Source organism: Diabrotica undecimpunctata, chromosome 5 (assembly GCF_040954645.1).
Source record: "Diabrotica undecimpunctata isolate CICGRU chromosome 5, icDiaUnde3, whole genome shotgun sequence".
Taxonomy (NCBI): Eukaryota; Metazoa; Arthropoda; class Insecta; order Coleoptera; family Chrysomelidae; genus Diabrotica; species Diabrotica undecimpunctata.
In genome coordinates, this window is record NC_092807.1 from 98,477,155 (window position 1) to 98,493,594 (window position 16,440).

Below are 16,440 nucleotides of genomic sequence, written 5' to 3' on the forward strand. Positions count from 1 at the left end.
TGAATATTTAGGGGATGATGTTTTCTTTGCCATATTAAAGTGTATTACAAGTAGAATTTATCACTTTTCATCCCATTCGAAAATCTCTATTCGTTTAAGAGATATAGCATGGGTAAAATAGTGTGGGACACCCTGTATATATATATATATATATATATATATATATATATATATACAGTGTGTCCGTAAAATATGGAATAACTTCGATATTTCCTAAATGGAAAGCCTTTTTAAAAAAATCTAAAACAAGTCGATTTTTAAATTTAATGTTCTACATTTTACAATAAAATTTCATTATACAAGGCGATACACATTACAGTGATGACGTTATCGGCTCTTTTTTTAATTGTAACATCCTGTATTTTAGGACATTTTAAAATCGATAAAAATGAGCTGATTCCAAAAAAGTATAATACTGGGGGTCCAGCGGATATAATTTGAAAGATGCGCTTAGAAAATTAATTTTTATTGACTTATAATATTAATAAATAACTTGAAAGTAATCCAGTAATTAATACATGACTTATTCTTAAATGTTCGAATTGTAGCCCTTGTTGTATTTGACAGTAACCCAAACGTTGTACAAATTCTTGTAGAACCTTGTTTATGTTTTCTAAAGAAATATTGTTTATTTCTTTACGGATTCTTGTTTTTAAGTCTCCAATATTTACAGGTTTCGTTTTATAAACAGCATTCTTTAAATGACTCCACATAAAATAATGCGAAGGATTGAGGTCTGGCGACCTTGCTGGCCATTCAGTATATCCACGTTTTCCAATCCAACTGTTCGGAAAAATTTCGTTGAGATACCTTCAAACATCTAAAGCATAATGCGGAGGCGCACCATCCTGTTGAAACCATAAACTTTTATCAAAACCTCCAAGATTAATTGTACTGGGGAATAAATTAACTAAAGTAGGTACGAGATACCCACTTAAAAACTGCCCATGAATCGCCATTTAATTTGAATGTAGCCTCATCAGAAAAAATAATCTTTGAACCAAGAGAGGGTTTCGGTGGCTGTTATCCATCATTATTTTGCAAAATGGTATTCTTTTATCTGGATCATCCTCGTTTACTTCCTGTACAACTGTGCATTTTACTTACTTTTACGTACTTTGTGTACCGTTGTTTTGCAAACATCGAGATCACTACTAACCTTACGAACATAAGTGTGCGCATCTTCTTCAAAAGCAAGTAGAACATCTAATGTTGTAACATAATTTACAGAGGGACGACCTGATTTGCGTGCATTTTCAACCGTACCAGTTTCTCGAAATTTTTTTTCAATCTTACTTACTGTTGACTGCGTAATGGGTATTTCTGGATATTTATCATTAAATAAATTACATACTTCCATCTGAGTTCGCGATTTGTCTCCATACCCAATCATCATGATTATTTCAATTCTTTGCTTTCCCTCAAATTCCTTTCTACTTAAAATTAATTCTAAGCAATAATACAGAACATTCACGAATTAATATAATTATTGTACTTTTTCTTCTTCGGCCTTTATTTATCCATTGTTGGACATAGGCCTCCTCCAATTGCTTCCACGCTTTTCTATCTTTTGCAATTCTCATCCACTGCTTTCCAGCTACAGCTGTTATATCGTCTATCCATCTCTTTTTGGGTCTTCCCACGCTTCTTTTTGTTTCTCGAGGTCTCCAGAATGTCACTTTATAAGACCATTATTGTACTACTTAATTGTTATCGAATGTTATTAAAAATAATTACAGTTTACCAAAAACTAGAAGTAGGCTACTTTTTTGCAATTGATAATAAATAATTTATTTTCTAAGCGCATATCTTTCAAATTATATCCATTAGACTAGAGTATTATACTTTTTAGAAATCAGTTCATTTTTATCGATCTAAAGATGTCCTAAAATACAGGGTTTTACATTTAAAAAAGAGCCGATGACGTCATCACTGTAATGTGTATCACCTTGTATAATGAAATTTTGTTGTAAAATGTAGAACATTAAATTTAAAAATCGACGTGTTTTAGATTTTTTCAAAAAGGCTTTTCATGTAGGAAATATGAATTTATTCCATACTTTACGGACACACTGTCTACAGATAAAAAGAGGTAAAGATAAAAGGTCTGATATATTTTCTGCCCATTCCATTGTTCAATCTTTCATCTCTTAATATGACCCATAATTTTTTATTCGCTTCTGTCCCTTTTTGATTCTTTTTTGGTATATAACTTTAAAAAAACATTTACCATTTATGTCCGTTTTTCGTAATAAGATAAATAAAGTTTACCTTTACTTATCTAGACTAATAAACCATAAATAAACCAACTCATACAAATCACTTGACCTCAGAATTATAACTTGGTTCATTGCTAAATCTGTTTATAAAATAATTTGCAAAGTATGATTGATAAAACGGTCATTTGTCCGAAAATACAATGAGAGAATTTACATTTTGTTATCATCTAATTTTAGTTTTGTTTTCGATGTAGGTTGCATAAACTTATTTTTGTTATTTTCGCTGCTTCATCAAAAATTTTATATTTTTGATGAAGCAGTCTATAAAGTTTTCTTTATTTTTTAGTTTTTATTTAGCCGTTTGTCAAATTTCGTTGGCACAGTTGTGCTGACAAGTGACCATGTGAGTTTTATAAACCAAGAACAGCTGATGATGGAAATCTCCCTCGCTTGATAATATTCCAATATAATTTTACTCTAAAATCACTGACAAAATACTAACTAATACTGACAACGAAAGCAAAATAAAAAGAACGTACAATACAGTCGAAGGATTCCCCGTTGTTCAATCATAAATTAGTCCATTAACTGAATCCACTTGTGAAGCCTGCTCTCTTGGCTTATAATGCATTTGTTAACCCGGCGTTACCCAGGTGGGGCCTAATGGTACCCCTAACACACTTAGAACTAGCATAATTCTATGGTTAATACACGATGTTTTATTGGTTCTCTATAGCTTACTAAAACATGTTGCCGTTGGATATTCTGAACCAATTTCAGTTGTAAGTTGATCGTCAAAGTGAGTACAGTGTTCTGCAATCCGATTAGACCCCACCTGGGTGACGAAGACACAATTTTAATTCGCTAGGTAACTAAGACAATTTTAATTCGTGGCGTTATTTGTTGTATATATAAACTATTTTCTCTAGAATGAATTACGAAATAGAACAAGCCAAACTATTGGCACTTTCACAGGAACGAAATTATGGACTCCGACGATGAAAATGAAATTGATCACACAAGTAATCAGTCTGATGAGGAACAAAATAAAGAAATTAAGGAACTAGAAGTATTGGAATCTGAAAATTAGCAAAAAGATAAAAAATATCCTTATTATTTAGGTAGGGATTCCAAAACAAAATGGACAAACACCATAGGAATAAAGCAGTTAGAACAAGGGCAGAGAACATCATTTCGAACTTACCAAATATCCAAACCATATGCTAAAAACACAAAGACTCTTTTAGATTGCTGGCTTCTTTTTTTTTTTTTATGAAGAAATGCTTGAAGGTATCACGGTCTGCACCAATGTATTGATAGATAAAAAGAGTTAGCCTACAAAGATAAAAGCATATTGTAGCAGGACCAATATTGTTGAAATAAAGGCATTATTTGGCCTCCTCTACCTAGCGGGTGTATATAGAAATGGTCATCGTAATCTAAAAGACCTTTGGCGAACAAAGGTACAGGAATCGATATATTTCGTTCAGTGATGGCACTCAATAAATTTACATTTTTATTGCAGTGCTTACATTTCGATAATTTAGACAATCGACAAGAAAGGCAACAGTCTGATAAGTTGACTTCTATTAGGGCAGTTTTTGAAAAATTTGTTAGATTGTTAGAGAAGTTAGATTCTTTTCGTGGACGTTGCTCATTTCGGCAGTATATTCCGAACAAGCCTGCGAAATACGGAATAAAAATTCAGGCCCTAGTAGACTCCCGTACTTTTAATGTTTTTAATATAAAAATTTATGCAGGGACCCAGCCAGATGGGCCATACCAAATAAACAATAAACTTATTGATATCGTCCAAAGACTGATAGCGCCAATTTCTGGTAAAAATCGAAATATCACTTTCGATAATTGGTATACCTCTTACGAACTTGTGAAAATTTTGTATGAACGACATAGTTTAACTTCAGTAGGAACTCTGAGGAAAAACAAGCGAAAGATTCCCCCAAAATTTATACAGATTAAGAACAGACAACCACAATCCTCCGTATTTGGATTTTAGGAACATAATAACTATGGTGTTCTTTGTATCAAAAAAATGGGAAAAACGTGATTTTATTATTATCACTTCATAACGATGACGAAATAGATAAATCTACCGGCGAGAAACTTTTACCAAAAATAATAAGTTTCAATAACTTTACAAAAGGAGGGGTTGATACGGTGGATGAGTTGACAGGAAGTTACAGTGTAGCTCGTAATTGTAGAAGGTGGCCACTAAGAATATTTTTTTCACGAATGGACACAGCTGGAATCAACAGCCAGGTAATTTACAGAACAAACACTAGTGACTATTCAAAGAAACGTCGTATATTCCTGGAAGATCTGGGATTAGCATTAGTTACGTCAATTATGGAAGAACGAAAAAGTAATCCGCGAGTTACAAAACATTTACGATCCAAAATAGTTCACGTTTTGGGAGAAAGTGATCAAGCTCCACCGAAAAAGCAACGTACGGGACGTGGACGGTGTCAAAAGTGTTCCAGAAAATCTGACCGGAAAACTAAACAAACGTTCGATCAATGCCAAAATTTTTATTGTTTAGATCACCTTCATCGCATTTGCGACGAATGTATCCAGTTCCGGGATTCCTAACTTTTTTCAAGCTTGGATATCCAATGTCCTGCTTTTTATATTTTTATTTGAACCTTTTGAAAAAACTTTTTAGGAAAATCTCTTATTTTGAATCATTATCTTTTTTTGTGAATTTTTTATGTATCTAGTATTTTACCTAATAGGCGCAGCCGGTCAAATTTAATCCAGTGGTAAAAACTGCTGTTACTTATGAAAACTTAGATAGTCAAATAAAATATTTAAAAAAATAAATTCGTGTTCGAAATGTTTGTTGAGTTGTTCCAATCAATTTTAAATGGGGTCAATAATACCCCACTTGGGTTATTATACACACATTTCACCTGGTTGACGCCGGGTTAATCGGTTGTTGACTTAGAGTAGCGAAATATTGAGGAGTAAAATTCTCTACTCTGAGGTTGTCGATAATCTTTGTAAATATCTTGTAGTTAGTATTCGTAGTAGAATTATAAGTCTGTAGTTTTTAATATCCTCTTTGCTACCTTTCTTATAAATGAGAATTATGTTTGCTGTATTCCAGAGGTCTGGTATGCATCTTGATCTTAGGCTGTGCTCGAAAATATGCCTGCTAAGATTTTCCATGTTTTTGCCAGCGTATTAAAGCAGTTCCACGGTTATGCCATCTATTCCATCTGCTTTACCGCTTTTTATTTTTGTAATTATCGATTCTATTTCTTCCAGAAGGATTTCTGGTACATCGTCTTGGTTACTGATTGCTTCTTTAAGTGTTTCAGGAACTTTGTATAGTTCGCTGTAAACTGTAGTCACTAGTTGTATTACTTCATTAGTGTCTGTAATTCTAGTGTTTTCATTTGTTAGAGCCACGATTTGCTTCTTTCCAATGATTAATGCTTTTCTTGTTTTCTTATATTTTTTTTCTGTTTTCGATTGCATTTTCCATCAATCTTTTATTGTATTTTCTTATGTCTCCCTTAATGCTGTTTTTTATTGTCTTACAAAGTTCCTTGTATTGTAGTCTCTGTACGTTGCTAGTTACTTTCATTTCCCTTCTTTGTTTTAGCATTGTTTTGGTTTTATCAGACAGTTTAATATGTTTATTTTGTTGTTGCGTGTCTCCGATTTCTTTGGTAATATCTAGGATGATTTCCATTAATTGAGTGCTGTCGATTTGGTCATTTAATCTGTTATAAATTGTCCTTTGGTAGGGGTTCTGAGTTTTCTTTTGGACTGTTATTATTTATACCGGCTACTGTTGATTTGTGATTAATTTTATTCTTGCTAGTTTCAGATTTAAAACAATTTTTACTCTTATTAGTCTATGGTCGCTGCCAGTTTAAAATTTAGTTATTACACTGACAGTTTATTATTGTAGCAATCTTGTTGGTTAGAATAAAGTCACTTTCATTCTTAATGGTTTTTTTGGTGCTACTTACGTCCATTTTCTCTTAGATTTTTTCTTAAAGAATGTATCTGCAATAGACATGTTTTGGTAGTGTGCAAATTGAACCAGTCTTTCCCCCTTCATTTCTCTCACCGACTCCATACTTTCCCACGACTTGTTCCTTGCCGTTTCTCTTTCCCACTTTAGCATGAAAGTCACCAATTAAATACTTGAAGTGACTTTTATTGCTATTTAATGCTTTAGTTATGTTACTGTTAATTAGTTCCTCTATTTCTTTTGGAGTTTGTTTAAAAAACTTCTTAAACAGTGGCGGCACGTGGTTTTAGAAACAAGGTCGGCAAGGTTTTTTTGTCTCCTCAGATAGGTATACCGTCTGATAAAAAGACTTCAATCATCATAGGAAATTTTTTGTTTTTTCCTATAAATTTAGAATCTAAACATGTTTATAAATTAACTCTAGTCTACGTTGTTTTGAAGTAGCAAAATGGGTTATAACGCCATCGTAAAATTTATTAGAGATTTGGAGAGATTTTAAAAGTTATTTTTTATATTGACATTTGAGACAAGCTTGACATTCTCTCTTGTTTCATGGTGTTTCGACAATACGTTTTGATTTTTTGAGACAAGAGAAATCTCGTTCATTTGAGGTAGACGTTGGTGGTAATGAGAGAATTAGTGACAGTAATTTATTAATTTCGGTAACAGTTTGTTGTAATGAATTGCAGTATATAAAATTATACATATCTTGTAACTTATCCCACCTGCCTAAAATATTTGGATCAGCATAAAATAAAACTTAATTCATTTTCTAATTTTATTTTATTAAAGAATGATGGATAATTTTTATCTATCCTGTCTAATAAATATCTTGGAAATTCTTTGGCGTAACTTTTAAATTTTGAATCGTCAAAGAGGTCAAAAATTTGCAAATCTTCAAAATTCGAAATCTATTTGCATAATAATAGTTTCCAAAATTTCAAAATATACTCGTTTCTCGAGATCTGTTTCTGTGTCATGCCTTTGTCTTTTTCTGTCTGGAGGGTTCGGAAATATCAAGCGAGTCCAAAACGTCACTGCGTATATACTGAAAATTACTATCATCTCTGAGATTTTGCACCAGTTTTGTTATTCTATTTTTGGAATGAATGTCAGTTAACTGATTTTGAACAGCATTAAATATCAAGTCGGTTTGGGTAAACACTTTCTTAAAAATATTTAAAAGTATGTTAATTTTCAACATTTAATAAAGTTTTCAAACCGATTGCTTCACGGATCGAGATATCATCACTTTCAAAATCGTCGCATTCAATAATAAAATCAAAAACTTGTTCCAAAAAAAAAACAAAAGCTGTTCACGAAAATCTGCCACAGTCAGAATTAACCGAGATTTAAAATTCCATCGCGTCTGACACACTGTTGGCATTTTTTTTTTTTTTTTCGAAACAAACCGTTCTAAAACATTAATCCGTTTAGGCGAGCTTGAGAAAATGAAGCAAATCCGCCGAAACTGGCAAAAAACGACATTCTTTAATTTTTTTACATGTATCCTGCAAAACTAAATTCATTCTATGCGCACGACAGTGAATAAATAAAGCTTGCGGTGCAATAGTTTTTACTTTTGCCTGAAGACCATTCAATTCACCAGACATCATGGCAGCGCCGTCATAAGTTTGCCCTACCAATTTATTTTTGATATAAAAAAAAATTAATCTGTCCTTCTTTAAAACACCAAAAATATATTCTGCCTTATGGCTTTTACTCACGTCTGTAAAACTAAAAACTTCTCATAAATATTACCACGTAAAGCGTGTCGAACAATTGATAATTGTGAATGACATCATTATGTCGGTAGTTTCATCTACTTCTAGTGAAAAGCAAATGGTTTCCTGAATCTCAGATTCAATAACGTTACTCAAAATGTAACTAATTGATTCTAATGTTTCATTCTGGATTGTTTTAGATACACCGCTAAATGTCTTTGAATCAGAAAGTAAATTAGAAAATTCCAAATCGTATTTCTTAAACATTTTTATTAGTTCTCTATAATTACCTTGATTTAACGAATGCTCCGATTCATCGTGTCACCTAAATGATAATTCCTGACAACTAAAAAAAAAACAACATCAATTAAACGACATAAAACTGCGTGATTATTTTTTACAATTTCGTTGTTTAATAGCATTTTCCCATTTGGGCATTATCTAATGAAACATAGATATTTTGTTTTCCAAATAAATCCAATTTAATCTGGCTGTATGTATGATCTTTCGAAATATCATGTTTATGTAAAGCCCTAAATAATTCCTTTAAATTATCGTAACCAGATTAATACCACGGATTTTGATGTTTGCCCCTATTTGTCGAAAATAAAATGCAAGACCAACAGAAAAGTTTGTTTTTTTTTATTTCACCCCCCGTAAGCCATCAGTACTTGCTGTACCAATTTTTTGAAAATGATCTATTACTTCCCTTACCCCCCGCACTAATATTTATAAACCAAACATTTTACAAAATATAATTTACAATATCAGATTTATCAATACTTACAGTTTATTTCAAGATACCTATTGTATACCCGATATTAACACTGTTCCCCCTTGGACTGTTCCCATCCCATCTAGCAATACCAATCTCTCCATATATAAAAAAGCAGATAATCATCCCAAAGCATTATATCAATATGTCCTTCAAGAATTCAAGACATACAGTAACCATACTCTTATATATACCGATGCCTCTAAAACTATAGATGGAGTGGGAGCAGCATTTATGTCTAATACAACAAAAATATTAATGAAACTCCCTAAATCAACATCCATTTACACAGCCGAATTAACCGCTATTCTCAATGCAATAAATTTTGTGGTAGAAAATAGTATCAAAAACCCTGTCATTATTACGGATTCCCTAAGTTCTGTAATTGCCTAAATAACTTATATCCTAGTCATCCAAGTCTACTACTTATTAAATCAGCATTATGCCAACTGCAAACTATGAACATAAATGTCAACTTTGTATGGATTCCTTCCCATATTGGAAATGCTGGTAACGAAGAAGTTGATTCCTTGACAAAACTAGCAATCTCGAGTCCGAAAGCTGTAGAAATCAGAAGCATTCCACATCTAGATATAAAACCTGTAATCAAGAACTTAATAATCAATGATTGGCAGACCAAGTGGAATAAATCAACATCCAAACTACGAGAAGTAAAACATTCCATATTACCTTGGAAATCAACCCCAAATAAGCGTAAACATCAAACCATCCTATCTCGTCTGAGAATAGGCCACACCGCCATCACCCATAAACATCTGCTAGAGAGTGAATTAAAACCAAAGTGCAACGTATGTGATATTGTGCTCAGTGTTCGCCATATTTTACTGGAGTGTCCTTTATATCGCATGGAGAGACTACTATAAATTACAAGATACCTTACAGGCAATATTAAGTGACGGAACTGATACGAAAAATTTGACATCATACTTACATTCCATAAATGTACTAAATAAACTGTAAAACTCTAAATTGTACAACGCCAATGACCCTATGAGGTTGAGGCATAAATAAATAAAAAAAAATACTTACAGTTTCTCCCATAGCTTGCATTTTTTAGGTTAATTTACCTGAATTTGTTTACACTTTAATTTAAAAAAAACTTCTAATACATCAAAAAGCCCTTTAAACTTTAACTATTTACTGCAGACGTAACGTATCACAGTATTACGTTAGAAAATAAAAATAAATCCCAGAAAGAAAAGCTAGTTCGTGATCTCAATATCACTTCACTACTTAAGTTCTTAACTATTTATGACTTATCCATCCCGAAATAACATTTTTTCATTCTGTGCTCGCAAGGTACAATTCGCGACCAATCACCAATCCAAATGAAGCATCGGCAAATTTAAACTTGCCGTACTTAGCAATTAAATTCATATGGAAAGAAATGTATGTTTTGTTGCTCATTAACTAATATACTGTTGATTTTTACATGAAAATCGTCAAGCGTGGGATCGGCATGCTGAAACCCCGAAACGTGTCTTTTTAAGAAATTCACATGTCTCCGAATTCGGAACATTAATTTGAAAAGTGGCTTGCACAGGGATCACTTAACACTCAGATTGGACAAATTCTTTAAAAAACCATGAATAAAATTTAGTCTTTATTATCTCACAGATATTTTTTTTATTTCACAGAAACAAAAGATATCAACTGACCCTGACCGGCCGCCACTGTTCTTAAATAATTTCTTTCCAAAAATTTCGGCCGCCACCCTTTAGATTTGCTCAAAGGTGACATTTTTTTACCAAGAAAAAGCAAAGAAACACAATCAGATAACTTTTTCCTAAGGGAGCGGTCTCACAACATGGACTAGAACGTAGTTTGAGTCCTTTATATTTCTCTGGTTAAGATTTATTGGCACCCATTTAGCTTTACAGTTTTGGAGCATTCCTCATTCCTTTTATTTCTGTGGATATGTTTTTTATTATTCATATTCATACCCACTGGAACGGGCTGGGTTCCTCTGCACCGTCCAAGTGGGCCGAATAAATACTTCGGCTAGGTACAAGTAATTATAAGGTATAATTACTTCGGATTATCCTTCGACTTGGTATATTTCCATTAAGCGGTGGTTCTTTTTGTTACGTGGATTTAATTAAACTACTCTTGTTCAGTAGAAATGTATTTCAATTATAAATAGTATACCCATAATTGGTTGATAAACAATATAATAATTACTATTTATTTGCCCGTTGCTTGTATAATAAATATTAACACTTACAGTTATTATTGTTAAGACGTGATCGGATGGTTCACCATGCGGCAGTTGAACTTAAGAGCGATGTGTCTTCTCGGACAGTTAAACGTAAAAGAGAGAGAATTCTGTGCAATCTTTCGTATCGTCAAATTTTGGTCTGTACCAAAGGGTGGTTTGGGGTAGGACGCGGGAGCGCTGTTGCCAGTTTGGATCAAATCCGAACACCCACTTTTCACGCTACCGATAATGAGCAACGAGTCCTTGGTATCGTCTTTATGTTACTACCAGCTTATTACCATATTAATACAAATTTTGCCATTTTAGAATAAGGGGGGTTTGAAAAAGAAATAAAACACACAAAGTACAAACATTCAATATTATATTTTGATTAAACGTTTAACATAAATATTTAAAACTTTCAAGGTTTCGTTTCGAGTATTTTTGGTATTAACTTAGCTGGTTATATGTAAATAATTTGAAACAGTATTTGAAAAACTTATAAAAAATTGTCAGTTCTTTGAGAGTCTGCAACATTGTAAAAAAATCAGTCGCATATTGTTAGAGAAATTTGTGCGTATGTGCGTATAAAATATAAATGATTTTTGTCAAATTCTCTGATTATTCAGTCATTCGTTACTGGAATATGGTCCCGCTTGTCGTAGAGCTAAAGCGATACCGCTCTTAGAAGATAGTTCTCTTGCTTGAGATTTAGGCACACATTGTGGTAGAAATATCATCGCAGCTATAGCTCCTAAATGAAGACACCAATACATTCTATTATATAATACTATGGAAGACCAGAATTCTAAAGAAACAAAAGGGAACGTAAGATAAGCGAATACAAAATGAGTCACAGCAAAAGTTATAAGGTCATACAATAATTTGGCCTCTTTAGTAGTCATAAAGTAATTTCTGACATGGCGTCTTACAGTCCTGGCAGCAAAAGTAAACACAGCGCCACTAAGGAATGTCAAGTAGTATCCAGGGTAGAACCCATGCCACACAGCCGATAATATATATGTTAAAACAGTAGAAAACTTTTTCGTCCTCTCATAAACTATCATTCTTAACCAAATATTTGTACCTTTATTCCAAGCCTCAATGCCCTGCTTAAGACTAGTAGCGAATTCAAACTGAAATATATCTACATTAGAAATCTTATCCCACATAACTGTACCATCTTCTGCATAACCCGAGAAGCCTATACCACAATTGTTGCAGATAGCATCGGCTACAGTCCACGCGAAATAATACTTAAACCTAACTAAAGTTGTACTTACTGTCAAGTACCAAAATATATAACTTATGCTTGTACTTTCGACAAAATTTTGATCTTTCACCCGCGAAATCGGGAATCTCGGTAGGAACTTCAGGAAGATGTACGCGCAAAATAGGGCGATCACAACTTTTTTGATTATAGCTTTCACTGGACTAGGTTCTCGTATAACTTTCGAGTTTTCTACGCTGTTCTTGATCTTGACGTAATTGTTACCCTCTATAAAATCTATATAGTCGTTGTAAAAAATGATAGGTCCTGCCATTAAGGAGGGAAACAACAAAGAGTAACTAAAATATTCTAAGACGTTGGGAGTTTTGTAAACGGCGTGGTATTTCTGGTTGTGCGTCATTTCGTCTTGTTTTTTGGTAAGACCGTCGTGAAGACTAAAGGCTAAGGATATTACTTTCTGGGTAATAACCATCAACGGACCACTAATGTCTAAGCCGTATGAACCGTAATCGTAAATTTGACGATGCAGGTGGACGCAGGATAGGTAGATTAAGGCCACTGTTAGCACCAATCCATGCATTATGTGTGGATTTTGAGTAATCATTATCTGAAACAAAAGAAACAAAATGTTAGAAGAGATAGAAATTTATTAGTATCAATTAAAAATATCTTGGCATAGTGAGGAATATCCCACACGTGTTTTACTATTTAGGTTACATTTAATAATTAAAATATAAGTTTGGGAATAACATCGTAATAACCTAAAACATTGCGTTATTAAATTCACTGTCAAATAAACAAAACGTGAGTTAACAGTCGACAATCAACTTGCGCGACCCTGTAAAGAGAGCAGAAATGATGTGTCATAGATTTCGTATTTAAAGATAACTATTGGTAATACGATCTTAGGTGCACTTCTGACCTGACATCATGTTTTTTACTAGACCCTGTATATATATATATATATATATATATATATATATATATATATATATATATATATATATATATATATATATATTGATATGATCCGAAAATGTATGTAAAGAAAAATTAAAAAAGAAGACACAAAAATTTGTAAAATCACGTTATAGTTATAGCATATTTAGATATACGAATTAATTTTATTGTTTGGTGAAGAAAAGAGAATTTTTCAATTTTAGATTTACTGTAAATTTCGGACTTTTCAAATTAGGATAGGTATTTAAGATTAGTTTAAGTAAACAAAATGTTATATTAAAATATCAAATCTACCAGCATTTTTTCAAGGATTAATTTCGGTTACCACAAAACAAGTCATTAAGGGTATTACTAGAAAGTAGAAAGTATTTGTCTGATATTTTTGTACACAAGTATGGGAATTGGAAAGAGTTGGCGTTTGGAGAATGGAGTCGAGGATGTTGATTGGTCAACAAAATATTATGGAGTGGATCGCGAGACGAGAATGATTTTTGAAGCAGAAAAGGAATCTCTGCTGTTGGACGGGAAGTGAAGAAAGATCAAGTATGTGTTTTGTTTTAAAAGTTGAAAGAAAAGTATAGATTTTGTGAAAATAGTAGTGTCAGTAAGTTTTGAAATCTGATTTGCGGGATGAAAAGGGTGCAGAATTTGTAGGTAGAAACAAATTATTATTCCCGGAGAGATTCGTGGTTAAGCAGATATGGACAATCCCAAAAGGAGATATAAACGTGAGTCAGGACGTTCTTTTGATCGACAGGACTGTTTTTATAAGCAGAACCAAAGGAGTTTTCCGATAGAGAGTTAATTAAATTGAATCATTTTCATAAAGTGCAGAGAAAAATTTATTGAAACGAGACAATAGATTGGACTAATTTTCCTATTGTAATTTTATATGTGAAAGCTATATGTTTTGGGAACATTTATTTCATTAGTTGTATAAACAGTTTTAAAAGGTTTATTTTACCATTATATTTTAATTGTATTGCACAAATTTAAGTTTTTTTTTTATTTTGTTCCTTTTACTACTCTTCTTATTGAACACTATTGAAGAAAAAGGTATTTTTTTAACTCAAATAGGAACCCTGAGATAAGAAAACATATGAATTAGGAAATTGGCGTCGTTAATAACATTTATTCACGTATTCGTAATCAAATTCATTCAATGAATTTTTTTTTGTTTTAATTAGCTAATTGGAACATAATTAATTTAATTATTGTTTTATCATATTTCAGAATTACAATATCATATTTATATACGAGTATATATATATATATATATATATATATATATATATATATATATACATATGCATATATATATATATATGTATATATATATATATATATATATATATATATATATATATATATATATGTATATATATATATATATATATATATATATATATATATATATTATAAGTCTCACGTCGTTTGATTTGATCTATCATAAGCTAGGATTCGGCTAATTGTTTATTTTGTACTCAGTTAAAGGCCTTCTTTTGGCTAATAAAGCAAATTACCTTATAGTGTGTCTATTACCATGAACAGTATCATATGATATCTCGTATCCCGCTATACGTTCATTAATAACTAAATTGATAATCACTCCGTAGATATTAAAAATTTTACAATGTTGTCAATATGTGGATGATCACAGAAATATTGGGTATTTTTAGTTTGATATCTGAAAAAATGAGTTTCTAATAATTTACACAACAATTTAATGACTAAAAGATAAGGGAATGATTTTTGGTGAGATGTGATACACAGTGTGTCCCAAAAAATTGTATACAAATGAAGAAAAGTCTATCTTACATTTTACAAAAAAAACTATTCTTGATAAAAAGATCAGCTTAGAAGAAAAACAAAAATAATGATTTGATTAAATTATAATATTTACAAAATAAGAGATAATTATGACATGTTTTTATTATAACTTTCTTATTAGTTTTTATTATATCATATTTTAAATAACATTTATTTATTTATTTTAATAATGACATTTTAAATATACTTAGTAATTATTTAGTTTAGTAATATATCGCAGGGTGAAAGGCAAAAATTACCAAGCGCAAATTTGGGCGATATTGAATTTATTATTGGTTGTATTCTCATGTGGCTACGATGACTTTTTTGTCAGGCGGTAATTTAAAATAATGTTAAACAGTTTTTGGCGACCAAGCGACTAGAATTTTGAAAATTTAAGAACAACTTTCATTTGATACCTATTCCATTTTAATCCTTTAAAGTTAGTAAGTTTTTTAGATTGTATTTTAAATGTTTACACATTAATTAAATACCATTTTTTGTTAGTTAATTATATCTAGATGTAACTCTCTTAAACAAGATAAATAGTAGTATCTTGCTACCTAAAACAGGTGGAATTTGTCGTTTGATAATAATTTACCTGCCGTTTTTTTTTAATGTTTTTGTTGCTTAGATAGAATATATTATTTCTTTAAAATAGAAATGCTAAAAGAAAGATTATCATTATTGCACGTAACCTGAAGCCGTTTAGAAGAGCTCCAAATCATAGTTTGGTTTATAGATAGTAACAGAATATCGGTCAATGTACTCCAAATTGTGGAATAGTTCAAATCTATATTTTGTACTATTGTGTATTACTTTATTTTTAACCCATTTTTGGGTTAACGTAATTGTATTGTTTTGTTATTATAATTAATAGTAGAAAATGAATACATAACATCCTAAACCTAGCTTTGGAAAGTGCAGGGGCATCTACCAAAGATTTATTTTTGGTAAGTACCTATATGTCTAATATTTTTAGTGTTTCTAATACTATATTAGTGTCTGATGTTATTAACTATACATAACTAATTACTCTTTTATTTTCAGGGCGAGACCGTGTCTGATGATAATCTGTCAATGACATCAACTGGGACTCCTACAGATGACGATAAAATCAATATCATTCGTCCAATATCTAATAATTTTTTGATGGATGAGCTATTCGCTGGACCATCTGCCCCTGCTACCGATAGCAAACACCAAATATAACGATCTCATCAAACTTTGTAAACAAAAAGTGATTCCTGGATATTTTCAAAACGAATTCACTGATCTACCTTATTCCGAAAACATAAAAGATGCTTTACCGGAATCAGACATAGAAGATGTTGATCCTAGAGATGATCAAAAATTATTTTAACTTTTTATATTTTTGTAATAATTCTGGATTTGATTTCATTTTAAATTGTTTATATTAGTTTACCTTTAAAAATTTAAGAATGCTCTGATTGTTTTTTAAAGTATGCAAGTTTGACAGATTGTAACATCCATTGAT

The 16,440-nt window shown here is 31.6% G+C and overlaps 2 protein-coding genes across 5 annotated transcripts in view; one reads left to right on the forward strand and one right to left on the reverse strand.

Annotated features, from left to right (window-relative positions):
- The window catches only part of LOC140441541 (uncharacterized), a 129,942-nt gene that overhangs the window by 20,018 nt on the left and 93,484 nt on the right, over positions 1-16,440 (forward strand). The window lies entirely within an intron of this gene.
- Positions 11,308-16,440, reverse strand: part of oys (lysophospholipid acyltransferase 6) — a 312,406-nt gene continuing 307,273 nt past the window's right edge. For all 4 annotated transcript variants that reach the window (XM_072532326.1, XM_072532323.1, XM_072532325.1 and 1 more), the window contains exon 2: positions 11,308-12,780. In XM_072532326.1, coding sequence (XP_072388427.1) covers positions 11,572-12,777 — 1,206 coding nt within the window. In that variant the 5' untranslated portion in view covers positions 12,778-12,780 and the 3' untranslated portion in view covers positions 11,308-11,571. The remainder of the gene's footprint in view (positions 12,781-16,440) is intronic.